This window comes from Nelusetta ayraudi, unplaced genomic scaffold, assembly GCF_046127955.1.
Source record: "Nelusetta ayraudi isolate G7.1 ecotype Tasmania unplaced genomic scaffold, CSIRO-AGI_Nayr_v1 ptg000048l, whole genome shotgun sequence".
NCBI lineage: Eukaryota > Metazoa > Chordata > Actinopteri > Tetraodontiformes > Monacanthidae > Nelusetta > Nelusetta ayraudi.
In genome coordinates this window covers 13,616,828-13,643,521 of record NW_027466098.1, presented here as the reverse complement: position 1 = coordinate 13,643,521, position 26,694 = coordinate 13,616,828, and the positions used below count along the sequence as shown (strand labels likewise).

Genomic DNA, 26,694 nt, shown 5'->3' with positions numbered 1-26,694 from the left:
ATGTTCTCTCTGTCTCTCGTGGGTCCGTCTTCCTTCCACACTCCAAAGACATTAAGGGCTAATTGCACTGAAGCCGAAGCCAGTGTATGAATTGTCTGTAGCTGTGAGTTGAGAGTGTTGATGGTGATGTTTGTTCCTGCTGACTTTAAAAAAACCAAAAAAAACAAGCGCCTTTCAAAACTCTCAAGGACACTGTACAAAGAGAGGCAATAAAACAACAGAGAAAAAAAATACATAAAAGCACACACAATTAATCATACAGAAAAATAAAATAAATAATAAACCGAGAAACCAGGCAGTTAAAGCGAGTGGGCAATCTTGAACAGAGTTTTGAGTCTGGATTTGATTTGAGAGTCACAGTTGCGGATGTCTGGTGGGAGTGAAAAAAAAAACTGTAAAGAGATGGTGATAGAAAACAGACTGATGATGCTGCAGATGAAGAACACAGGAGAATTTGTAATTCCTCTACACCTGTGAGTGATGACTGCAATATGGCAAAACACAAATTAGATATGAATGAAGATAACAGCTTCAGAATGTAAAACAGTCAAGCATTTTTTTTATGTAGAACTTCACATGGCACTTCTAATTATGCAGTAAATTGTGATTTTTGCACGAGAATATTATTTTAAAATCTTAATTCTTTTGTTTTTGAATCTCCTCGTCAACGTCTCTTTAATATCCTTGGTCTTTAAGCAGTATATGAGTGGGTTAACCACAGCCGGTATTAGACTATACATCATGGCTATTACAACTCGGGTATCGCTCCTCAACGTAAGAAGTCCCAAATTGTTAGTGATATAAACAAAACACCTGGGCACATAATAAAGGCAGGTGACCATGAGCTGAGGGAGACATGTGGACAAAATCTTATGCCGACTTTGCGTTTGAGACATCTTCAGAGCAGCTATTGTGATAAAAATGTAGGATAAAATGATCACTGTTAAGGGAACCAAGAGAGTGACCATTGCATTTCCGAGTGCAACTATTCTAACATATGTGACCTCTTCACCGCATCCCAGCGACACTATGGATACGTGATCACAGTAGCAGTGCAAGATGGTGTTCCGGTTGCAGTAGCGCAGAGTTAAGGCATGAAACACAATCCCCATCATGCGAATGAACGTGAGAACCCAGCAGAGGTTACAGGCGACCGTAATGGACTTGTTCGTGACAACAACGGGATATCTGAACGGAAACAACACGGCAATGAAGCGATCCAAAGCCATCATCATCAGCATTAAAGAGTGAACAGCACTCAAAGCATGAACAAAATACATCTGGGTGAAGCAGGAAACGAATGAAGAGGTCATCGCATCAGCCCACCAGTAAATGATGATGATTTTCGGGAGAGTCACGGTGCCAAATATGACGTCTGTCATGGCCAGGTGAAAAAAGATCCAGTAGGTGGGCTTGCGCAGGGTTTTCTCAAACACGATGGCGGCCAACACAAAGCCATTTCCCACCACGATACCAAGGTAGAGGAGCAGAAGGAGCACAGACATCAGCCCATAATACTCTGACGGAAGTCCAGGAAATCCAGTGATCACAAAGTTCTTTATGGAGGTGACGTTCTTTAAAACCATGGCATACAGAGGCAGAGTCTTCAAATTGTGACAAGGACAATTTAACAATGAAGCACAGAAACTGATTCAGAATAAACAAAATAGTTTCAGAGACTTAGTTAAAACATTGCCTCTTACTCCTGAAATGATGCTAAACGTCCAAAAATTCTTCACCCGATGTGCTAAAAAAAAAAGGTCAGCGCATCCTTCACGGAGGTCTGGCCAGGTCCCGTTGACAGTGCTGCCTGTGACACTATTTATAATCAAATCTTCTGTTTGTCTACTTGTATGCAGATTAGCACCCAGTGGAGCCTGAACCCATCAGCAAAGTCCCAAGTCAATCATGTTGTTTGCTAAAAGCTTCCCCCGAAGTAACTTGTTATGAAAAACAGATCAATACTCTTGGTGTAGGGTGGTACGTAGGGGACTTAAGCATCATTTATAAATGACAAAACTGTAAAAATTAAAAATTAAAAAGAAATAAATAGAAATAAAATCTAAAATTGCTTGTTAGAAACCAACCTAAGAATAGGGAAATTTACCTTTGAAATTTCAGTAATGAATGTTTTAAGAAATTAACATTTTAAGCAGAGAGTGAAGAATGTATTGTGAACACTATAAATCATCACAGTCTAATTAGTCTGTCTGTCTCGTATGTTCAATGTGTAAAGAAACAAAGTGACAATATTTATTTTTGAATTTCTTTATGTGCATCAACGCATTCACAGACACGTCTCCTTGCCACATGTACATTGACAAAAATACACGACACAACAGACAGAAGCCAACTATAATGCAGCATGGCAACAATTCATTTTCTGTTATTTAAAAAAGGTCACGCACGAAAGAGATGATTGAACAATCTGTTCAATCATCTGAACAGATTGTTCAGATGATTGTTTCATCTGAACAATCTGTTCCGTATGAGTGTATATGACTAATGGAAACAAAATGCATCCCTTAATGTTCAATTTAAATCATTTGACAAGACAGCTTGTAGAAAAATCCCTTTCTGCAGCTCTACAGCAAGGTTTTATTAGACTGTTGTTCCCACACTAATGTCGTCATGTCGGAGGTGCCTAAATGCAAAGCAATAGATGTTGGGTTTTTTTTTTTTGAAGAAAAGAAGACAAAAGAAAGAAACTCACAACACAAGTCGCAACTGACATATGATCTTATAGCATTGTTGACGCCGTTGGTCTCATTCAGGGTGCAGACGGGCGACTGCGACCTCTTGAACTCAGCGTGAGAGCTTCGCTTCCGTCCCGACCCTGTTTGCTCTCAGCTTTTTGAGCAGCCTCCTCTTGATATCCTGCGTCTTGAAGCAGTAAATGATGGGGTTAACCGTGGGGGGGAAGAGGCTGTACAGCAGGATGAGCAAAATGCGCACGTCCAGGCTGAAGGAAAATCCCACCGTGTTGGCCACGTAGACGAAGCACCTGGGCAGGTAAAAGAGGCAGGTGACGAATATTTGCGCGGTGCAGGTCGACAGGGTCTTCCGGCGTCCGGCGGCGTAGGACATTTTGGTGATGGCCGCGATGATGGAGGAGTAGGAGAACAGGATGAAGGCGAGAGGGAGCAGGAGGCAGAACATGGCGATGCACAAAGACGTGACCGCCACGACGTGGACGTCCTCCCCGCATGCCTGACTGGTGATGGAGATGTGGTCGCAGTAGCACTGGGCGATGACGTTGGAGCCGCAGAAGGGCAACGTGAGAGCGTGCAGTACGACGGCCACCACCAGGGGCAGCGGCACGAGCCAGGCCAGCCCGCAGAGGACGGAGATGGTGCCGTTGGAGATGAGAGCGGCGTAGCGCAGCGGCAGGCAGACGGCCACGAAGCGATCGAGGGCCATCACCAGCAGGGTGAAGGAGGTCACCGAGCCCAGGTAGTGGACGAAGAACATCTGAGAGAAGCACCCGTAGAAGGAGATGTGGCCGTCGCCGAACCAGTACTTGGAGATGACCTTGGGGAGGGTGGCGGTGGCGAAGGTCAGGTCGTTCAGCGCCAGGTGGCAGAACACCAGGTAGGTGGGCCTCTGCAGCGGCCTTTGACTGGCCACGAAAGCCAGAATGAAGACGTTCCCCACCGCAATGGCGAGGTAGATGAAGAAGAGCAGAGCAGACACAGGCCCGTAGTACTGGGGGGAGAGTCCAGGGAAGCCAAGGATGGAGAAGCTCCTTATCCTTGTCACATTGCTGGTCATTATTCAGATTCGCAATTAAAAATATTCAAAAACAAGGCAAGTGGCACCTCTAAAACACTGTCGGATAATTGTCAAAAACAGAGGCATTCAATCTTGTCTCAAAGCACAAAAACAAAAACAACAAGCTCATGCATGAAAGTGATTTATGCCTCTGAGGCTCTTTCATGCTCAGTGTGAACACAGCACATGACAAGAGGAGAGATGCTCGTGTGATAGTTTTCGTGATGAGTCAGCTTTATATCAAGTATGAATCCAAGAGACACGGGGTGACGCAACAGAAAGGTCTTGACCCTCACTGCCGCTTTGAAAACTTTATGTGAAGTTTTAATCAGTAATTGTAGCGCAGAAGCATAATCCATGGATGGTGTAAACAATATGACGATAATACAACAAGCATACGCTTGATTTACATGACATTGTTTATCAAACACTAGTGAAAATTAAAGACAACTCGATTTATTTGTGCAATAAAAAGCAGAACCAACACCATATGTAGGCCAATGTCTGGATGTATAATGAAAACAACAAAACGTTTGTTTTTTTTATTGCAATTCAAGATTCACTTTGAGTTTTGCTTTTACAAATGAAATGCATGGTAATAGTAGAATTTAATGTTCACAAACATCAAGATACTAAGTGCATTGCTCCTTTGAGGATGCCAGTGTTTGTTTGTCCACTGCAGGGATCGCCCCATTTATTCAATAGTGCTAATGGATTAAAAACCCTACAGGATTAAATCCCAGAGCTGCACGGCAACTCTCCATTGTGTTCAGAAATTGATTTTCTTTTTCAGGACGGTTCTTTTCCCCTGTGCTTAATAGTTGGCACTCAGTCATTGTATTTAGCACAAATCCATTAGGATTTAATAACAAAGCAGCAGTGACACCTATGGACATTTTCTAAAATGAATAATGAATGCATAAATAACTGATATAGTAAGGTTTTTGGTATAAATCATGTATACAACCAACTTTATGTTTTTTTCTGACGGCCTGGCCATTTACATTCACTTAAATCAGTATCTGACTAAAATGGGGATTCAAGAATGTAATCATGTGCATATATTCATAAAACAAATGATGGTTATCAGCCAGTAATCATTATTAGTCTTAAACAAAGACATTAAAGACATTTAGCTCAGTGTGTGACGCACACTGAAAATTTAATGTACAACTCAATGTAAAATAAATACATATACACATATGTGTGTGTGTATATATATATATATATATATATATATATATATATATATATATAGAGAGAGAGAGAGAGAGAGAGAGAGAGAGAGAGAGGTTATATATATATATATATATATATATATATATATATATATATATATATATATATATATATATATACATATAACCTCTTTTAAACAACTTGTTCTAGAAAGTTTTGCAATAACAATTAATGAAGACAAACACACCAGTTGATCTGTTTGCTTGTGCACTCTAATCAAACACCTGAGACTGAGATTAACCCAAAACAGCAGTTAGTTCCCTCCAGGAACTTTTTAGCGCTGTTCCTTCAGACGATCGCTCCAAACAAACATGACACACTTCATACTTCACCCGAGGCAAAAACTTTTCAAGATAAAGAGTTTTTACTGAATTTATCAAACATGCGCACTCTATCTTGTCTTTGCACAACGTTTCCCTCTGCAATCACAGCCACCACAAATGTGGCCTGTTGACACAAATGTGTAAGATTTGGCGCCATCTAGTGGTAAGAAAAAAAAGCAAATGTATATATTTATTCTATGCGTATATTTACGATTATTATTTACTACGTTCCATCAGGAAAAACACTGACGTTATCCTTGTTATGGTTGAAAGCTGGATAGTTTCCTTGTAACAGTGGTATATTCACACGCTGTTCTCCTGAATGCAGGACAAGGAGCGATAGATGGACGATATTTTTACCAAGTATGAAAGATGAAACTCGTGTCAGAAGTAACATTCAATGATTTCATTATTAAAGTATATATATATTGTTTTGTTTATGTGGAGTTGGACAGCTTTTACCACATATTTGATATCAAACTCTTGCATTAAATTGACATATAAGCAGAGATGATCTTAATCATGAGGACCCAACTCTTGTTGGTCATCATGCAGAGACCGCTGACAACTGTATACAGGGGTTTGGTTGAGATAGCCCTGGCACAAGCGCTGTAGCATTTTTTTGTGTTTTCAGTTTTGCAGAAAACTTAAATCCTCACGGATAAATATAATTTACAGTGGACATAAAGTAGACAAAGTACAATTTTAACATACTACGATATAGGACATATCGTAGTGGTGAGTCTCCACGCGGTCGCAGTGTATATTTATCCTTGACATTTGAAAATGTACGTGTCCAAACATGATTGTTTATATACAAAGTCCAGTACAGTCAATGAGCATTGACGGTCTGCCTTGGCTGGCAACCAACCAAGACAAAGAAATTGAAACCTCTTACCATATTTGTAATTTACAACAACAACAAAAAAAAAGTCAGTGTGTGGTCCTGCTCCAGTATAGAAAGCATGTTTGCATGATGGATTTCCTGATTTTGCAATGACTGCTACAACTACTTCAACTTCTACTTGGCTGCACGGTAAATGGAAATAACAGAGGCTCACTTCCTTGTTTGGGCACGCTTCTTTCCACATCTAATGCAGTGGACTGTGTCTTGGAATGAACACAACAACTCAAAGTCTATGCTTCTGCAAACAAGGGTGTGCTCACGCTGATCAAATTAACTGGACTTTGAGTTCAGGTACGCTAGAATGCAGGCGCAGGCAGGGTCATTAGGGTCAGCTGTGCCCCTGACTATCGTTAGGACCACCTGTGAGCCGAACGCTAATAGACATGCAGCGAATGTGTGAGCTCAGATGTGGATCAATCAAGTTTTTTATGTGCATCCTGTGGAGGGCAACAGCACAACCTTCAGTCCAATGTATTTCATGTCTTCTACTTTTTTTTTCTTTGGCGTAAGAGGACGAAGCAGATAAACACGTATTTGTTCACTAAAGAGATTCATGAATAAGGACATTGCAACTATTAGGATGCTTTGTCCTGCATTGCCTGTCCTGTTATGTTATACACGTCACTGTCTACAATTTGTTTTAGATCTGTTTGATTTCTTTGAGTTTTCTTAAAAGCGCTATACGAATAAAATGCATTATCATTATTATTATAATTATTATTATTATTACTATTATTATTGTCAGAATCCCAACGCCACCCAGTGTGCACTTTCACAACACCGATATCAGTCATCACTCATTCTAAAACCTCATCAAAGTAATTCAAGAAAAAACTTGAAGTGGCTATTGAACATTTATCAAGATACTAATGGGTCATACCATTATCAAAACTAGCAGCCATTTAACAAATGTCTAGGTACTAGAACTAATATACAGCGGGGTAAGTGTTAAGACAACAGGATTCCATTATTAACAGTTGTGCACAGCATTAAAGTTGATATTAAATGGAATTTAAAATACTGAGGAAGATTCTGGTTCTTTCGTGGAATCTCTGTTGGTTGCAGCACTGCAATAGAGTCACATGCAACATGTAAATTTGATTCACAATGAGAATTAAAACAGGAAGATATACATAATAACATAGGTTCTTAATGTTTTTGAATTCTGGTGCAAACAACAAGTCGTTTGATAGAACACTATAAGTAAAACTCAAACTCCTTCCTTTCCTTTCTCGAACTCAGCTGTCTGTCACCATTGGAAAAAAGTGGCAAAACAAAACAGTCGCTGTTTACTGCAACATGTCACCAAACCCACAGAGGTTCATTACCTGTGCTGATCTCCAGAGGATGGATCTCTCCTGGGGGCCAACTGGGACACGCTCATCGTCCCATCAAACCCTTGGTAAACATCAGTCATTAGGCCTAATGAGCAAAGTTAGCGAAAGAAACACTAAGCAAAGTTCAAAGGGAGAACGGCTCCTCTGACAGCTGATGACATACATGAGGTCATTCTCCTGTAAGATGCGCTCATCAGATACTGGTTGATGTGTAAATTATTAAATATAAACTGTTTTATTTTCTTCTTTATTTCTTTAAAAATTTGCCGTGTATCTCACAAAAAACAACCTGACATGAATGCACAATGTTACAAAAATAAAGACAGAAAGTCAAAAACAAACCATGTAAGAACATAAATGTATCAATTGTATACATATTGGTGATATATGGGTAAAAGTTAAAGTTCCCTGCTTTATATTGAAATTCTGCTTCTTTGTCATTTCGGCAGTGTGCATACCTGAAAGTAAAAAAAACAGTCTGATCATTTGACATTGTCAAATGTAAAATAGCTTATATCATGTTTCAGAGTGTATATTTCATGATGTGCACTAAATATAACATTTCATATCTTTTTCTGGCCTTTCGTCGTCAAATATTTTGTATGTGAAATCTTGACTTTCAATATGCTGAAAAGGGTCATGGAGGGTAAAGGAATTCTACTATCCATAAAACATTTGGCCTAACAGTGCAGATTTGATATATATATATATTAGAATGTATTATTTTGTAATATTGAATTTGGCACAAAAGCAATAAATGTGCAAGAATGTATTTATTTTGAACAGATATGGATCTACAGACAGAAAGAAATACACATTAGGGATAAACGGATTGTCAGTGACATCTTTTAATAAAAAGTCATTATCCTTTGGAAAAAATAGTAATACAAATAAACAGTAAACAAAATTGTGTTGATATTAAACTTTTATTAAAAGCTTCAGACACAACAGTTTATACTAAGTGATGCAATTGTTCATGTAGCTTATATCATCACAAGGATTGATGCAGGAGGGCTGCATTTCACAAGCAATACACAAAATCTGCAGCTGCAGCAACAACACAACTGCCAGTTCTCACCAGTTAGTTGGGAATAATTATTTTTGCACCGATGTACTGCTGGTGCAACACCCACTGTGTTATAATTGCACACTTTAACATCAAAGGGCAAACATATATATTATGAATGATGACATACGAAAGATTAGATTAAAAAGATTTTTTAATTATTCAAACACATCAAACAGACAATTGAACAGTTTCATTTCAACCACACACCCACCTCCCCTTCCACGTCCCTCTTTTTTTTTTGTTGCTATTATCCTAGACATGAATTTTTATTATCATACAAGTAATCTTAAAAGAAGCTTATGGCTCCATCAACATTCATTTTCATTCCAGAATATCACAACAAAGTTATTTTAAAGAACGTTAAAAAGTTAAAAATGTACAGCTTATTAAACAAAACAGAGCATATACAGTCTGTAACAAGGGAAGGTCTCATTAGACAACATGGTTATTTTTTATTGTTGTATTAGTTTATCTGAAAGATAAACTAGATCTGAAAGCTTGTACATCATTATTCATCCAACAAGACGGTTGTTATTTTATTGTACTGGTGAAGGGATGACAAACATGAAGAAAGTACAGGGATACATTTTTTAGATCCAACCAAGCTAAATGCTTAACATTGAAACAGTTCATCGGAGTGGAATGATTTTACTTTTCAAAATGCTGACAAGTTTGTCTCTGATTTCTTTGGTTCTCAGACCATAGACAATTGGATTCAGCGTTGGGGGGAAGATCAACGTCGACGTCCCTATGAATCTCCTGAGCTGTGGCGAAATGTTCTTAATTCTGTGCGATATGATGGTGAAAAGGCCCAGGCACTCCAGCAGGAGGAAGACAACAAGGTGTGTGGCGCACGTCTGCAGCGCTTTGGCTTTGGTGTCAGACCTTTTGGACCTGAAGCAGGCGATGAGGATCTGGAGATACGTGTACAGTATCGTGCCGTTGGCCACAAGCTGCGTGACGGCAACCGTGAGTAGGCCGTAGACGTTGTTAGCAGTCGTGTCTGCGCAGACGAGGGTCAGCAGGCTGGGATGGTCGCAGTAGGAGTGCGTCAGCTGGGACCGACAGCGCGGCAAACGCAGCAGCAGGAGAAAGAGCAAGCCCATCATAAGCAGGGTAGCTACCCACACGCCTGTGATTATCTTCAGGACGTGAGCGTTGGTCATGATGCTGTTGTACTTCAGGGGACAACATATCGCAATGTAGCGGTCGTAGGCCATGGCGGTCAGTATGTATATCGTCCCCGCAGCGTAGACGTGGATGAAGAAGGCCTGGGTGACGCAGGCCGCATGCTGGATGGTCCTGCTGTCCAGCAGTAGCTCTTTGATCACCTGAATGAAGAACGCCGAGGAGCCCACCAGGTCATTGATGGGGAGGTTGAGCAGGATGAGGTAAACGGGCTGGTGCAGAGACTTGTTGAGCGTGATGACGAGGATGAGGACGCAGTTGCACAGAAGGATGATCATGTAGCTCAGTGTCGCGAAGAGGAACGCGGGGAGGACAGCCTCGGGGGGCAGGTCGAAGCCTTTCAGCTCTATAACTGAGGACACGTTGTACAGGTTGTGCATCTCCATCCTCTTATTATCACCTGGAAAACGAAGGAGCAAAGACACGGAAGGACAGAATAAGAACAAGGATAAGAAACCGAATGAGAAGTATAGGCATGCCAGATGTGTTCTTTGGCAAACCACAAATTCGGAACTCACCCACAGGGCCTGCGAGCGCTTCATGTAATGGTGGCGCGTTAAAAACACCTGACAGACGACATGTTAATACCACTTAACATGTCAGCAAGCGACATCAGGCAGAAATCAAGCTGAGCGAGAAACACGAGCTGCACTGGCCATGTCCGACTGGCGAGCAGTTGAAGATGATCAGGGGATTTATAGGGGAGATTGCTTGCACAGGCAGAGGAAGTGGATGCTTCCCCAGAGGCTCCAGCTACGCCATAAGGTTTTCATCCAAGTTGTTGTGGCAAGTGGCTGCGGCGGTGGCAGGTCACAAGGGGGCATCGGCAGGGTAAACCTCCAAACACCAACACTAGTCTTTATGATTGATTTGATGAGTTCTGATCGACTCTAAATGGTTGAGTGGGAGTTAAATAAATCATGACAACATGACACATCACTGTGTGGAGTTTGCATGTTCTCCCTGTGCCTGCATGGGTTCTCCAGCTTTCTACCACAGTCCATAAACATGCATGTCAGGCTGTTGCTCTGATGAACTCACATCACTAACAGAGATTCAGAGCAATTACTGTGCAATAACCATCCTCCTGATATATGTGCACATTTAACAAATGCTTGCATATCTATATATATCTCTATATATTTTTTATTTATATATACTATGTAGACTTGTATGTAGATCCTGATTTTACTCCTCCACCGAGTTCCACACTGTTCATAGTTCACATTGTTTACTTGTTTCCCCTTACTTTTACTTACCCTAACCTAAGTAGAGGGATAGAGAAAAAAACGGAGTCCAATTCCTTGTTTGGCATGCACAAACTTGGTCAATAAAGCTGATTCTGATTCTGATGCTGAATTGAGAACTCTAAATTGTCCAGAGGCGTGTGTGTGTGTGTGAGAGAGAGAGAGAGAGTGTGAATGGTTGTTTGTCTTTCTATGTGGCCCTGCAATGAATTGTTGACTTGTCACCCTGCCTTCGCCCTATGACAGCTGGGATAGACTCCAGCAGACCCCCGCAATCCTAAATGCAGGAAGAAGCAGCTGTTAAAAATGGATGGATGGTATATTTGCAGTATGTTTTTGTACCACTAGATGGTAGTAAATCACTCACTGCCCTTTGACTCTCAGTTGCCTGGTTGACGTCTCCGTGTATTTCCTCCCGTCCCGTCGACGTGCTAGCTGTGCTAACTGGCAACCTGCGTATATCTGTTTATCATGTATTTAGTTTATCATCTTATGATCTTATCTCAGTGCGAGTGATACTTTTTTGTCACTCAATACAATGATTTGTGTGACATTGACAGTCACCTGTACTGGTGTCAGTGTTGAATAGGACGCTACCAGTTTTTCTACATAAAATCTACATAAAATTACAGAATCATTTTTAGAAAAACAATATGCTCCATGTTTTGTTTTTTTTATTACATTTTATTCATTAATGAGACAGCATTTAGTGTAATTCTAGTATATTTGTGTAAAATAAAAAAATAATAATTTAATATAAAATGTTGATTATAAAGAGACACTATGACAAAATGTAGTGATAGATAGATATTGTAGTTTTACAGTGGTAAGTGTGTCCTCGCTAGTTGATAAATAATAATCTCTGAGTAATAAGAAAAAACAAACTTACGTTATGTATAGCAGCAAGCATTCTTAATCAAAGAACAATTACAAGATAAAGTGTTACCCTGGTAAACAAAAAATAAATAAGTTGTTCTAATATTCAAGTGTGTATTTCGTGACATGTAGACTATATATCGTGTTGACGTTTTGTTTTGCTGAAATGTTGCAGCACAAACACAGTTACAACAAATCATGCAATAGAGTGGCTGTGAAAGGTTGTCGCTGTTAATGTGCATCTGCACATTACATGTCCGCAGGCCTGATTAACACATTACATCACATACACTATCATTATATGAGGAAGTCAGTAGTTTGTTGTATATATGCAAATAAGTGGAAAAAGTTCAGACACATTAAGAAATAAAATAAAGGTTGTTTTTTTTTCTTGTTTTCTGATTTATATGTGTAATGGGGTGGCCTCCAAAACCAGCAGGGCCGAGGCTTGAAGCAGGTTACACTCTTACACAAATGAGGTGTCTTCTTAGGAACATTTTTATACCCTTTTTAAGTTCCCTGGTACTCAATCCGTAAATAATTGGATCAAAAAGAGGAGGGAATAGCAAAACAGAGACACCGAAAGCTCTCCTCAGGTTAGGGGGAAAACTCTCATTCCGATGACTGATTAGTGTGATGAAAGTGTTTATTTGTAGTATCAAATAAATGATCAAATGTGAGCAGCAGGTCTGGATTGCTTTTCTCCGAGAGTCGGATTGCTGAGCCACGAGGCACGTCCGCAAAATCTGCATGTATGTGAACAGCATTACCAGCGCAGGTCCCCCCTGGATTATGACTATGAAAATCAGTCCGTAGTAGTCGTTCAACCTGGTGTCGTCGCACACCAGCTTCAGCAGGGATGGGTTGTTGCAGAACAGATCCACCAAGTTTCTCCTGCAAACTCTGAAGCGTACCAGCAATGCAAACAACAAGATGAGGATGGCGAAACTGGACAGCCACACCACGACGATAATCTTCACCAGGATGTGTGAGCTCATGAGGGTGCTGTACCTCAAGGGGAAACATATGGCAAGGTATCTGTCGTACGCCATGGCGCTCAAGCTAAGCAGGTTCAGGGTACCGTAGAGGTGAATGAGGAAAGCCTGGGTGATGCACGCTGGGTAGGAGATGAGGCGGCTCCGCGTCACAATGCTCATGACAAACTGTGGGAAGAAAGCCGTGGCCCCCAACATGTCGCTGATGGGCAGGCTGAAGAGCAGGATGAACATGGGCTGGTGCAGCTTTTTGCACCAGGCGATCGTAGTGAGCACCAGCAGGTTGCAGGACATAATGACCACGTACAGAAGCGTCCCGAACAAGAACGCCGGATACACGTGAGAGTCGGACAGGCTCAGACTCTGCAGCTCGAGCAAAGCAATAGCCGAGGACGTGTTGGTGTGCATCGCTGCTTAACGCTGCACACTATGAAGTTGCATTCCCCGTGGAAATATCTTGCAGCATTTTTTAGATGCGCTGGAAAAGAGAGACATGAAAAAAACACTGTGAGCCAAGGAGGGAGGGGGGCTTCTGTCTCATGTGCAGTAGATGACATGTTGACGTCTTACCTCTGTGATCTGAGCAGAGGCTGAAGTTGAAACGCCTTGCAGGGCTGAACGTGAAGGACTCTGCCTTTTATACGTACCTTGGCATAGGTGTTCCGCTGACCCAAGAGGTTTTAGTGGCAGGATTGACAGATGATGTAATGTGTTTTGTTAAAAACAGAATTTTTAAGATGTTTTAACAGCTGATCAGCGTTAGTTTTTTTGGTGCACATCACTATTTTGGCTCTTGCGCTGATAAATTGTAGGCTTGCTGAGAACATGCAGTATTGAATAAAGACATGGATCTCGTTTATATGTATCACATATGAACATCCAGTAAAGATGTCAGGCCACTTAATGTTCTTACCTTAGAACAGTTCATCATGTTGCTTCTCACGACAGTCATTCATTTATTTATCTTTTTATTTTTTCTGAAAGGATGAAAACACACGAGAGAATCCAGAGATTTTTCCAAAGAAGCTGTTTTTATTGTGGGTACAATAAATGCTGTCGGTCCCATTTTCCTTTTGGGATTATGAACATAGACTATAGATTTACTTCGTTTTGCATGTTTGACATTGTGGTTGCGGGTCATTACAACGTTCCCAATATCACATTTGACAGGTCCAGGTTACAGTCGAATCTAATATGTGACACTGAAATAAAACATTGATGATGTGTTTTCTTTCATGTTAAAAGACTGATGATGAAGAAGATAAAGCATTTTGTGTACATTATAAAACAAGTTTTACATACAAATGCATGATGCCTATTACCTGTATGTTTGTTTGTGGGGATCACAGTTTATTCACCAAATGCTTATGACACACACACACACACAGACACACACACAGAGATGTCAGTGAAAACATTGGAATAGAAAAGGCTCATAGATTTTAAGTATTAAGTATTTCTTTAGTGGTGTAACCAATTAATGACACCTTCTGCACATTTTCATCTCACAGTTATAAGACATTAAAATCTTATTTCAATATTATGAACAAATATTCATTCATTCATCTTCTATACCCGCTTCTTCCTGAGCTCAGGGTCACGGGGATCTGCTGGAGCCTATCCCAGCTGTCTTAGGGCAAAGGCAGGGTGACAACCTGGACAAGTCGCCAGTTCATCGCAGGGCCACATAGAAACAAACAACCATTCACACCTACGGACAACTTAGAATGTTCAATTGACCTCACATGCATGGTTTTGGACTGTGGGAGGAAGCCGGAGAACCCGGAGAGAACCCACGCAGACACAGGGAGAACATGCAAACTCCACACAGAAAGGTCCCAGGTCCGGGCCGTGGAATCGAACCCACGACCTTCTTGCTGTGAGGAGGCAGCGCTAACCACTGCGCCACCGTGTCGCCTTGATCAAATATTGTTAGGCATAATTAGCAATATTAGGTTAAATGTTTCTACAACATCAGCTTTTGATATACAAATTGTGTCAGAAATTTCAAAATTCAGCAGAAAATAAACATTTTTATACCAGTGAAAACAAACACAACTGTTCACAAGATTATACAGTGGTGGGGGAAACTATTTCAGCACACAGTTTTGACATGCTGCATGAAGAATCCCTCTTGTCAATTCTCCAAGTGCCATTTCTCTCAGTACTATCACCCACAACCTGCACCCTCCTTTCTGCATGTGCGCTGTCCCCCCTAAAGCAAGACAAATTCTAATGCAACACAACCAGGACAAGCACAAGAACAACGTTTTTTTGTTGTTTTGTCAAACAAAAAAAGTTTCAGCAATTATTTCACAACAAAGTTTGTGTCAAAAACTGTATTTGATTTATGTTTCAGGATGTTGCTCTGACTTCTGAAGTGATATTGGATTTGTAAATTCGAGCTCATGCAAAAGAACGATTCGGGTTCAATCATGTCAAAAGACTCAGAAGGAAACTCTGTTCCTTGTCAAGAATCGTTGGAGGGTTTGCCTTATTTCCCTCGTATACAGCCCGTACACGAGCGGGTTGAGAAGTGGCGGCACGAGGAATATCAGCATGCCCATGATCTTTTGCAGGTCGGCGGAAACATTCGTGAACCTGTGAGACAAAATGGTGAACGTTCCCACAATCTCGAAGATGACCAGGATGACTAGCTGTGCCACGCAGGTGTTGACGGCCTTCATCTTGGTGTCGGACCTCTGCGAGACCACGCAGGTGATCAGTATCTTCACGTAGGAGAAGGTCTGGACGGAGACGCTCAGCAGCTGCAGGAAGGCCGTGACCAGCAGCCCCGTCACGTTGTTGACGGTGGTGTTTCCGCACTTGATCTTGAGCAGCGACGGGCTGTCGCAGAACACGTTGAGGATGAACGATTTGCACCGGGGCAGCCGGGTGTGCAGGGAGAATACCAGCAGGATGAGGACAAAGTCCAGGCCCCAGACGAGGGAGACGATGCACACCACGGCCCGCGGGGTCATGATGGAGTTGTAGCGCAGCGGCATGCAGATGGCGGCGTAGCGGTCGAAGGACATAGCGGCCAGGATGAGGAGGATCCCGCCGCCGTACATGTGCAGCAGGAAGCCCTGCAGGACGCACAGCGGGTACTGGATCTTGTGCGTCTCGGTCACGATGTCCGACAGCACCTTGGGGAGCATGGCGGTGATGCCGATCAGGTCGTTGAGCGGGAGGCTCAGGAGGATGAAGTACATGGGCCTGTGCAGGTTCTTCTCCACCACGATGAGAGTCAGCAGGGTGGTGTTGCAGAGGGCGGTGAAAAAGTAGACGACGACGCCAAGAGCAAACAGGAGGTACTTGCCCCCGGCGGGTATGACGAACCGGTCCAGGGTGAGCTCAGAGCTCAGGGCGAAAGACACGTTCTCCATGTTCTCTGTGACCTGTGGGAGGAGCGGCAGCGCTGCTCATTGTTGGGATGGGAGCAAGTTGGAAAGACAACGTTCAACGTAGCGCTGAAGCGTCGGGGAGCCACTGGACCACCTTGCCATATTTATTGTCACCTTGCCCTCGGCCGTTAGCGCTGCGGTTACGTCACCTGTTGCCTTTGGGATTGCTTAGTGGCTGAAAACTGTGAAAGAGTTACAAAACAAAAACAATTTTTTTTTTTATCATTTAATGAGCACTAGGGAAATGAGTTGGTTGGACTTTACAGTCAGAGTTCGAGCTACTTTGAAAGTTTATAGCCTCTGGATTAAATGATGGAAAAAGACATTTGGAGGGCAGTGAAACACCTTCAGTGCATTGAACAATAGGATTTTTTTTATTTTTGTAATGTCTCAGTACAAATTTAGGAATACTTAATTGCATTTATAAGGATGACTTTAGTACTGACTCTAATGACTTTAATGAAATAATTTCCTCCTCTCCTCTCTTCTTCACATCATGGTGGTTTTGGAGTGATTAACAAAGTTTCATAACTGTGTTTTTTGTACATTTGTGGTGCTCTGACTACCGTGAAGCAAATAAATAAAGGAATTGATTGATTGATTGATTGATTGATTGATTAATTGATTGATTTCACACTCTAACATAAGCAACACAAATAATCGTATATAGGCAACATGAACCTGACAAAAATGCAAAATAAACCTGGTCTCAGTCATTTTTCCGCTTCCTTCAGTAGCATGTGACATAAGACAAGTTATGCTATTGGCCCATTGGTGGCCTACCAGAATGTAAGTGCACTTATTGTGCACTATTTTTTTATGAACATTTTTTGTATGAACATGGAAAATAAGGAATTTCATTCTGAAGGTTTTGTACTTCTCTTTTAAATCTTTTTTCTTTAGATAGTTGTCTTTACACTTTATAAAACTACATGAACACATCAAAATAAAACTAAGTTAAAATGTATGAATGTTATGGAGACGACAAGGTCCTGGCGTGCTGCATTAAAGAGGAGTTGACAGTCTGGCCTGTTAATAAAGTATCCCATCTAGACTTGCTGTTTGAAGATATAATTATTATGCTTTTTTATTTTTTATCGATTTTTGTGATTTTTTTTTATTGATGAACAAAAAAAGAAAACCACAAGGGAAATGTTGGTCCTACCGTTGTTGTTTCATGTTTCCATTTGATCGCAAAGATGGCAAAGAGCCATTTTCCTGTTTGAGGACAGTAAAGTTCATTGCAATTGCAGTTTTTAATTCCTTTGAAATGTGAAACAGTTCTTCACAAGGAATCATTTGGTATGTGTTGTTGTGTATGCATTGGTTTTGCTTACGAACTTTGTTACTTTTCTTCAACCAGTCATGTCAATTAAAAGAAAGTGTTTTAATCCCGCTAAATCTGTAGATGTTGGTAAATTGATTAGCTGTTGCAAAATCTGACTTATGAGTCATTCATGTACATCAAAATGTGAAAAGTAAAGGTTCCAAGCAGCAAAACATTTTTCCATTGGTTGTTTGACAATGGAGATCTTAATACCTTTGCAGAGTTACATCACCTTCCTGACAATCAGAGGCATTACTTTGTTTGTTGTTTTATTAATGAGCTCCTCTGAGACACCAGTCAGTTGTAAGTCATTAACTGTCTCATATCGTAATTAATCCCTGGGGCCTTCGGAAGCCTCCAGTCGATTATAAGTTTGCGTGTTATTGTGTCATTCAGTCCGTTGTCTAATAAAACCCCAGCGGGGCTCTAAATGTAACAACAAAACATCCCAACATGGATGTTTTGATAGATGATGTTGAACTTTTTTTTCAAATGTTTAGATTTTTTTTTTTATATATAAATACTCTCCATTTTACTGATTATTTCAATTCTAATTAACAAAGCCCTAGTTTGATATGAAATTGGCCAGTTCCACATTTCCCAGATGGAAAAAAAATAGTAATTGAAATGGGAGTGAAGTGAAGTGGTCACATCAGGCCTTTGGGATCAGGGTCCTTATTTCTTTGGCCGTCAGGACATTAGGACAGCATGAAGGACTAATCATCTGGCCCTGAGAGAGAAGGACACAGAGAGTCCCTCCCTTAATTTGATAATTAATTTGACCTTTTGGCCACTGAGCAGTTCACTGCATTCAGTTTGTTGTCTCTCTCTCCCGATTAGGCCCTTTTTAAAAAAACAAAACATATTTAGATTGCATTGATTTAAAACTTTAGTTTTCATTCACTCCAGTTCGTTTGGTCACACATGCCATTTGTTTATCGTGTGTGCAGTATCTAAATTCTAAACTCCGCGACTTCTCAGCTTCCACAAAGCCTAACTGCTCACTCTATTGCAGTGTGACATATATTTTTCACTACATAACATTATACAGTCCAATTCAACGGGCATGCCGCACCATACAAATAGCTGTGATGTGAGCGAAGTCACACACTTTTCCGACACAGTGAATGATTTGTTACACCACTGCGCCAAAAGAAAATTGATTTTTTTGAAAAGGAAAAGACAAACAGTGCCTCAACTGCTTCTGCTCCCCCTCTCAGTGTGGATAAAGGATTCAGGGGTTTAGTTTAAAACATAAAGACCGAGGATAACAGGCAACAAGATGCAAGTGAATGTCGCTGATCCAGGATTTAAATGATAATCCGCGAGATTATCACTGAGCTGTTTTCTCGTCCTCTGGTAGAAAGCTGCACAACAGCAACCTCACCTGATTGTAGGTCTGACAGTTCGATGGATACCTGAAGTTGTTGCTCTGTCCTAGTCTATTTACTAATTTTAGGATGTTCAACACAGACATCTCTGATTCTGATATTAATTATACCACAACTGCATCTCTAAAAATGTGCCCACGTGTAAACGCGATCTGTGCTGTTATGTGTTCTGCCTGTACTGTACTCTGCATGGCACTTTATTTTCTGTAAAACAATCAAATGAATGTGAGAGACTGAGAGGGGGCAACATTTTTAAGATTCTATTTGACTCCTTTCTCACAATTAAAATAGATGAAAAGGGATCACAGAAAACCGCATGGGTATAAAATATTTATTATTTTGTTGTTTGCGTCTTCTCCCTGCGTCTGCATGGGTTCTCTGGTGTTGGCCTAAGTTGTCTGTAGGAGTGAGTGTGACTGTTGGGAGCATTTTTGAGGCCCAAAGTGCAGAAACAAAAATACAGTTCATTGACTCCACAGTCAGAGTTCGGACAAGAAAGAGCATGTCAGCCCCTCAGAAATGCCAATGACAGCCGTACACAGGGAGTTTGATATGAAAATGAATGAAAAAAATGTAAATCGCTTGCATCTCAATTTTGCAAGCTGCTATTTAAATGGATAGTTATATGGCTTTTCCCATGATGAGAAGGCTCATGAAGAAGACCATGATGAAAAATAACCACATGAAGAATCGGTCCAGAACTTTGGCCACCTTCTTCCACTCCCCCGTCCTCCTCTGTGTGGCCCTCTGGTCCCTGTAGCAGTTGGCCACATACTCAATGTTACGCAGCAGCTGCCTCTCGCCACTCGGACCGACGTAGCCCATCGACATCTCCCTGTCCGCTCTTTCCCCGTCGCTCACGCCCCCCTTCCTGCACCTCCTCGGATCGGGCGACTCTCCACAGTCCATGCTCATGTACACGCCGTTCTTCCAGGTGCTGTACTGGTTGGTTGGGTACATCCCTGCCGAGCCCAGCGGACTCATCACTTGGTCCACCTCCTCCGCCGAGCCGCCGATCTCTTGGCCCCTCTCCGTCTTGAAGACGCAGTCCTCCCTGCAGGGCCCCACCTGACCGTTCATGGTGCAGTTGAGGTTCCTCGCCACCGGGGGCTCCTGCTTCTCCGGCTGCGGCGACATGCAGTTCTCACCGACCTCGTAGACGAAACACATGCGAGCCATGTACTGCAGGATGACCGTCTTGGCCCACTTGGGGACGGGCTTGGCGTCCGGGCCACAGTGGTGTATGTTCATGATGAAGATGGTCAGGGCGGTGGAGGCAGTGATCATGGTCATGGTTGCGATGTAATATTTCCCTGTAGAGGTAAAATAAAAAGAGAGAGAGCGTGATAGACACACACAACTGGGACTTGGTTGGGATTTAAAGAGACCATAGGAAATCCATTTTTCTGATGTTTTATCCTTTATCCTGGACAAAAGTGAATCCTCCATATACCATTAATCAGCCTAAAAACTCTCTCATTCTCAGGATAACAGCACATTTAACACTCTGTTTACAGACAGCTGCAAAAACTAGTTTGGAGCATTTTGTTTATCATGATACTTTGTTGAACCTCTCACATATTTGGAAAGGAGCAAAAACAAGGCGTGTGTCAGGCAGAACCTTGGCTGGTGTTGTGACTAACCTGGGAAAAGTAGGACTGACGTGTCCATGCTGTTTGTGACATCACAAAGTGTACAGTTTTCTTAATTAGCGTATTCTAGCATTTAGCTTCTTCAGAGCGGCGCAATCAAAAAAAAAGAGTAAACCTCCTCCACTTTATTTCAAGGGATGTATTCCTCCGAACCACCAGAGGTCAGTGCATTATCAGGTGGTGCTGGGCTGAGTTCATTATTGTATCTGATGCTAAAGTGACAGAAAACAAACAGTCTTCTTCTATGCTTGGGTTTAAACTTTGTATATTTTTTATTCACTGAGGTAAAGGCTTATTGGAAGCTATGTTATAAACAAAACGTATTTGAAGTTAAATTTAATGCGCCTGTTGACTGTCAGTGTGTTTAGTTTTCATTATAACTGAGTACACGTCATACACAATCAGCCGGTAACAACTACGTGTAGGACTAGTCACTGCAGTATCATTTTGTACACAATATAGGACCTTTGAACCCATGTCAATGGCTTTACCAATCAGCGGCACGTTCTCCGATGGTGGCATGATCTCCGCTACCAATAGCTGAAAGACGGTGAGCGCCAGCATCACGGTGACACCCAAAGACACCTTCTCTCCAGAGTCTGCAGGCAGGTAGAAGCCCAGCGGGGCCAGGAACGAGATCATCACGCACGGTATGAGCAGGTTGAAGACGTAGAAGGACGCCCGTCTCTTCAGCTTCAGCGTGTAGGTCACATCTGGGTACGGGTCGGCGCAGCAGCCGTACTGTATGACGTTCTTCTTGGCCGGCATTCCCAGGATCTCCCACTCCACGTTCTCCATCAGGTCAGCCAGGTCAGCGCTCTCCAGGGCGTTCACGATGTCCAGCTGGTTGCCGTTGTACGTCCAGGAGCCGTACGTGAACTTGCACTGCTGAGCGTCAAAGGGGAAGAAGGAGACGTCCACCTTGCAGGAACTCTTGGTGATGGCCGGAGAGTCCCACATGATCTGGCCGTCATGGCGGATCACCACGTTGGTGTCCATTGGGCCGGTGAAGTGATCGTCGGCACTAAATGTCACGGAATTCAAAACAGCCGTGGTTACACAAACGCTGAGACCAGAGAGTTTCTCTTGCCTTGAAACAAAAAATTGTTTCAAAGCAGACGAGGACAACTGCTGATCAAAGCACAAAGGCACAAGTACACCCGCTGGGGGAGGAGCCAATAGGTAGTACTCCTTCCTCAGTTTTGTATCTGCATTTTATATCTCTGCCGTGTTACGGAACAGCGCTTCCTCCATCCTCTCTCACTGAAAATGAATTATTTATTGTCAGCTAATTCCATTCTTGATCTTTGTTACATCCTCGCTGTTCTTATCACAGGGCTATTTTTTTTTTTTTTTTATAAAAGGCAGACAACAGGGTCTGAACACTCCTGACAGCATGACTTTCTCATGGAATGTTCAGCTTGTGTCTTTTCAGCTGACCAACAGCAGCAACACGCACAAAGCAACTGGATGATTCACCCAATACCAGTCCGACCTACTTGTTATATAGGACTATATCAGGTCTCCATACATAACTACTAGGTATGCGGATGGTATCGAGTCCATCGTAATCATCTTTACTCCATTTGAGATGAGCATCAAACCACACTTGCCGGATCCATAAGTACGCAGTCAGAATTTGGTTTCGCTCATCCTGCAAAGGAATCAGAGATTATTCAAGATAGTCCGTGTCTAATTATATGGAAACTTGTGGCTGTGAGGGATACAAAAAAAAAAAGACTCAAGTGGTGCAATAATTATTTGGCCACAGGAGGGGCGGGAGAAATTTGCGGGAGAAATTTGCCAAATGTGCAATTATTTTCATACATTTGTGAACTCTCACACTTCTAATTGGTTATTGGTTATGGAGGACTGTGAACACACACACACACACACACACACATATATATATATATATATATATATATATATATATATATATATATATATATATATATATATATATATATTTATATATGGATATATACATATGTCTCTGTCACCACTGTCGCCATTCATGCAAAACACACTAACACAACTGATCTCATCTCATCCAAAACAGCTGATCTCATGCTGCTTGGGACAGTCTCTGTCTTGTTACCATGTCGATAATCTGTGACAGTGTAATCTGCAGGGTCACATTCAGTATATTGTTGGTGTCCTCCACTGGCCTCAGCGCGCTGGTGTAGTTGGCAAATAAATCAGTCAGGAGCTTCTGAGCGAATGTCCCATGAGCGCACCAACAGGCTAAGACAGAATCAGAGGAAAGGATTGCAGCGGCACGTGTGTTGTTTGGCTGTTAGTTCTGACATGTATTTTTCTTTATTTTCATATCTGTAAAACAAACAACATATTTTTTAATAAAAAAAAGGTCACTATTGCTGGACATCCAGATGTAGGTGCTTAGGGAGAACATTAGGGAAATGTGAGAGCGTGACAGATGGCAAAGGGCTTCTGAACGAATGACAGGCGAGATTTCCTGCTACAAAGAGCTCAGGCAAATCTGTCCTAATGTACCAGTCAAAGTGTATTGAATTTAGTCTTGACAAGTGCTTAGCACAATCTGCTGCAGACAGCGACAAAATATTATTGTACTGTTACAATTATATATATGTATATATATGTAAGTTTTATTTAATTAGAATCACACATTTCTTTGCCCTTTTGTGTACTGGAGGACTACAAGATTAAAATGATGGACAGTGCAATGCATCCCACAACAAGAGATTTTCTACAGAGTGTTTACGTGTTTTCAAGAGGGTTTGGTAGGTGGAAAAGAGCTAATATAATTCTAACAAGAATAAGTGATGAATTTTTGATATATAGTAAATTACTTGCCAATATATTTCAAATAACATAGGAAAAATATAAAATAAAATAATATAATGTAAAACAGACTTACTTGGAAAAGTATTACCATACAGAAGCAACAGAAATAGAGTTTGGATGGTCCTGTGTCTCATCCTGGCCAAAATAATTGATACAAATCCAAAAACCACTGAAGTTCGGCCTGAAAGTTACTTGTACGAAACGTCACAATGTCTCGCTGTTGTCATTGCGAACAGCTGGAACAGCACAGCAAAGTCAGATGCTCGAATGACAGTAATGAGGATCTGGATTAGGGGCGGAGCTTGGAAGGACCACGTGTTCGCTGAGTACAGCTGCATCTTCGGCTCGCATTTATTTGCTAATTTCAATAAGAGATTTTGTGGTTTGCATTTTTACGTACATGATAATGATAATGTACGTGTATGTATGTGATAATAGTGTCTGCTCAATCACTGTCTGCTGACTAAGCAAAATCCGAGTCAGATACAGTATCTATGTATGCGTTCATAAACATACATCACATAAAGCAAGAAGGAAAAACGAACACAAATTTCCCAGCTCCGTTATAAATAAATCCTCCATTGGTATTGATAAATGTTTAACCATTTCATTTTATATTACTTTCCGTTCTGGGCGGCGCTGCTCTCCTCCAGCTCACTTCCGGGTGCTGATGCTGCTGTCTTCTCTCCTCCGGCTGCCTCGCTCACGGTGAAGATGCTGCAGCTCTGCTCGTGTCATCCTTTCAAGACAACTCGCTGAAACATTGAGGAAGCACCACGGCGATGTCGCCTGAATATCAAACGGCAGGTTGATCCTCAGTGTTCTTTTGCACATTTTACCTAATTCCGGTGAGACATAAAACGGGTTTGTGGTCGATGTCACCGGTAAAGTGTGTTGTGTCTCATTTGTCAGGCTTTTGAATGATGGGCAAACGCATGAAAAGCAGGCATGAAAATAGCCACAAATAAATAATAGACAAAAAACATAGCAAATACAAATATTTGTGTTAATCAAATGTTTTCCTCGTTGATTGATTTGCAAATTGAAAATTATTTGAATGCGTTGTCAGAGAGGGACCGTCATCATTGCAAGGTGACAGTGAAATATTCTTTAAAAATCTTTCTTCTACTGCTGCAGATCAGGATGATACCAGGCTCGAACATCTTTGGCCATGAGAGGGCGCTCGTCCTGCGAGTGTCCTTCGCCACGTGTATTGTAGGAACAGTGTGTCTGCCTCTGTTTGGACTGGTGACATGTGTCTTCATATCCTCTGCTTTTCATTTTGACGACTCCACCGGGACGCACTGTCAGGTAGTCTTTCTCCTCACACTCTAATGTCCCCTCTCCCTCCACATGTCTTGAAATATATGCGCAAAAACAAGAACTGTGTGTGTGTGTGTGTGTCTCCAGGTTCCCAATTACCTGCCATCTATCAGTGCCTCAATAAGTCTCAGCCCCGAGTCGCACATATGGCGGTTCTGCATCGGACTGCACTCAGCACCGAGGCTCCTCGTGGCCTTCAGCTACTTCAGTTTGTACAATGCGCGTTTTGATTCGAAGTTCCCCGAAAGTCTCCTCACCTGCTTGAACTTGGCCTTCTCTATGTGTGAGAACCTCGGCCTCCTGCTCCTCACATATGTGTCTTCTAGCGAAACGTACTGTGAGTAACACAGACCCCCCCACCCTCCCAAAGTTCATTTACCGACTAGACTTAGAGAGAAAATATCACACACCTTTAAATGGAGAATAAACCAATTTTTTTCAACAGTAATTGCAACAACTGACTTATTTCCTTTATGTGTTTTTGCCCCCTCAGTTGTACACAAAGAGGGTTTTGTCCTCTTCATCATCAGTTCCCTGATCTACATGACAATAACCTGCCGTTTGTGGAGAAGTATTAAGGAGTACTCGTTATGCTATGAGGTTAGAGACCCCCAAATCACAAATTATATACTTAATTCAATATTCTTTTCCAGTCTGATAATTTTTTTCCCTCCCTAACAGGATGTCAAGTCGCACCACTGGAAAGTGCGTTTCTTGATATTGAATGTCTCTTGCTGTGCTTTCGCGGGATTTTTCTTCTGGAAGCACAACATGTACTGTGAATCTGGGAGTAAGTATGAACAGCCATTTGTAATGTTTCTTCACATTATTGATGACTTCAATTCCATTGTCTTCTACCTTACAGGTTATACGCTTTTCGCCTTGTTTGAGTATTTGGTGGTCATTTCCAACATGGCTTTCCATCTCACGGCAGTCTGGGACTTCCGGAGTCGGGACATCATGGTCATTTCCTCCTCCGAAGATAAAAACTTCTGATTGAAAACTCCAGTGTTTATTTGTTGTGTTTTTATGTTTTATCTCATGATTGTGACGCATGGGTTTTATTACAGTCACTTGTTTTGTTTTTCCCCTACTTTTAATTGTACATTTTTACCACCTCATTTGATCACTCTCTGACGATCATGCACATGTTGCTTGTATGAACTTGTAAGCAGGTTATGTTGGTAATTTAGCACTAATAATGACATGTCTATCCTTCACTAATTTTAAAGACTCTTCGGTGCCTGTTTTTTTTTTCTTCTTTTCTGTGTGTCACTCACCTTTGGAATGAGGTTTTATTTACACTCTATTTGATCTCATATCTTTGTTTTACCAGCTGTCATCAGTGTTAAATGACGCAACATCTGGGCTACTGTAGACATGCAGGGCACCGTTTGCCTTCTTCTTTACTTTTAATGAATGAAAGCACAACAGAGGCTGTTGTTGTGTTGCTTATTTTCAGCATTTTTAGAATGTTAATTACTTCTATATAAATTATACAACTAGAAGATCTCTGTTCAAGCTAATTATTGGGCTATTGGCTGGCTATAGCGTTTGTCTACACTGTATGTCCTTCACATTGCCACAATACTTAATGCGTTGTGTGATGTAAATTCTTATTTTGGTACAATGCACTCGAAAAAATAAAAAACATATTTTGCACACTATAAATTTGTTATTTTAATATTATGCTTAATATGTGCCATTATTGTACCCTAGCATACAAACTTGTTGAACATTGTTCTTTGTCTACACATATCAATCTATTCTTTGACAATTCAAACAAACAGACTTTTAGATTTCAGACTTCTTCTGA

At 41.5% G+C, this 26,694-nt stretch overlaps 7 protein-coding genes across 7 annotated transcripts; 1 reads left to right on the top strand and 6 right to left on the bottom strand.

Moving 5' to 3' along the window:
- Window positions 1-623: 623 nt before the first annotated feature.
- On the bottom strand, window positions 624-1,586 carry LOC142895046 (olfactory receptor 52N5-like). Its single transcript, XM_076035773.1, has one exon. The coding sequence runs from the start codon at window positions 1,584-1,586 to the stop codon at window positions 624-626; it is 963 nt and encodes a 320-aa protein (XP_075891888.1).
- An 879-nt stretch (window positions 1,587-2,465) lies between these two features.
- LOC142895001 (olfactory receptor 52E8-like) lies at window positions 2,466-3,771 on the bottom strand. Its single transcript, XM_076035727.1, has one exon. It carries the CDS (start codon window positions 3,769-3,771, stop codon window positions 2,806-2,808), a length of 966 nt encoding a protein of 321 aa, XP_075891842.1. The 3' UTR covers window positions 2,466-2,805.
- A 5,143-nt stretch (window positions 3,772-8,914) lies between these two features.
- Window positions 8,915-10,214, bottom strand: LOC142895000 (olfactory receptor 52E2-like). Its single transcript, XM_076035726.1, has one exon. It carries the CDS (start codon window positions 10,212-10,214, stop codon window positions 9,276-9,278), a length of 939 nt encoding a protein of 312 aa, XP_075891841.1. The 3' UTR covers window positions 8,915-9,275.
- Window positions 10,215-11,940: 1,726 nt separating this feature from the next.
- LOC142894999 (olfactory receptor 1M1-like) lies at window positions 11,941-13,426 on the bottom strand. Its single transcript, XM_076035725.1, has one exon. The coding sequence runs from the start codon at window positions 13,358-13,360 to the stop codon at window positions 12,416-12,418; it is 945 nt and encodes a 314-aa protein (XP_075891840.1). The 5' UTR covers window positions 13,361-13,426; the 3' UTR covers window positions 11,941-12,415.
- Window positions 13,427-15,326: 1,900 nt separating this feature from the next.
- LOC142894998 (olfactory receptor 52N2-like) lies at window positions 15,327-16,377 on the bottom strand. Its single transcript, XM_076035724.1, has one exon. The coding sequence runs from the start codon at window positions 16,336-16,338 to the stop codon at window positions 15,400-15,402; it is 939 nt and encodes a 312-aa protein (XP_075891839.1). The 5' UTR covers window positions 16,339-16,377; the 3' UTR covers window positions 15,327-15,399.
- Window positions 16,378-19,427: 3,050 nt separating this feature from the next.
- chrna10a (cholinergic receptor, nicotinic, alpha 10a) lies at window positions 19,428-23,646 on the bottom strand. Its single transcript, XM_076035772.1, has 5 exons — window positions 23,629-23,646; window positions 22,828-23,022; window positions 22,226-22,380; window positions 21,218-21,750; window positions 19,428-20,387 (listed from the first exon to the last, which is right to left on the bottom strand). The coding sequence occupies exons 1-5, from the start codon at window positions 23,644-23,646 to the stop codon at window positions 19,696-19,698; spliced, it is 1,593 nt and encodes a 530-aa protein (XP_075891887.1). The 3' UTR covers window positions 19,428-19,695.
- Window positions 23,647-24,201: 555 nt separating this feature from the next.
- LOC142895014 (acyltransferase PGAP2-like) lies at window positions 24,202-26,522 on the top strand. The gene is made up of 6 exons (XM_076035738.1): window positions 24,202-24,403; window positions 24,693-24,866; window positions 24,966-25,215; window positions 25,372-25,478; window positions 25,560-25,668; window positions 25,744-26,522. The coding sequence occupies exons 2-6, from the start codon at window positions 24,699-24,701 to the stop codon at window positions 25,872-25,874; spliced, it is 765 nt and encodes a 254-aa protein (XP_075891853.1). The 5' UTR covers window positions 24,202-24,403; window positions 24,693-24,698; the 3' UTR covers window positions 25,875-26,522.
- The last annotated feature ends 172 nt before the right edge of the window (window positions 26,523-26,694 follow it).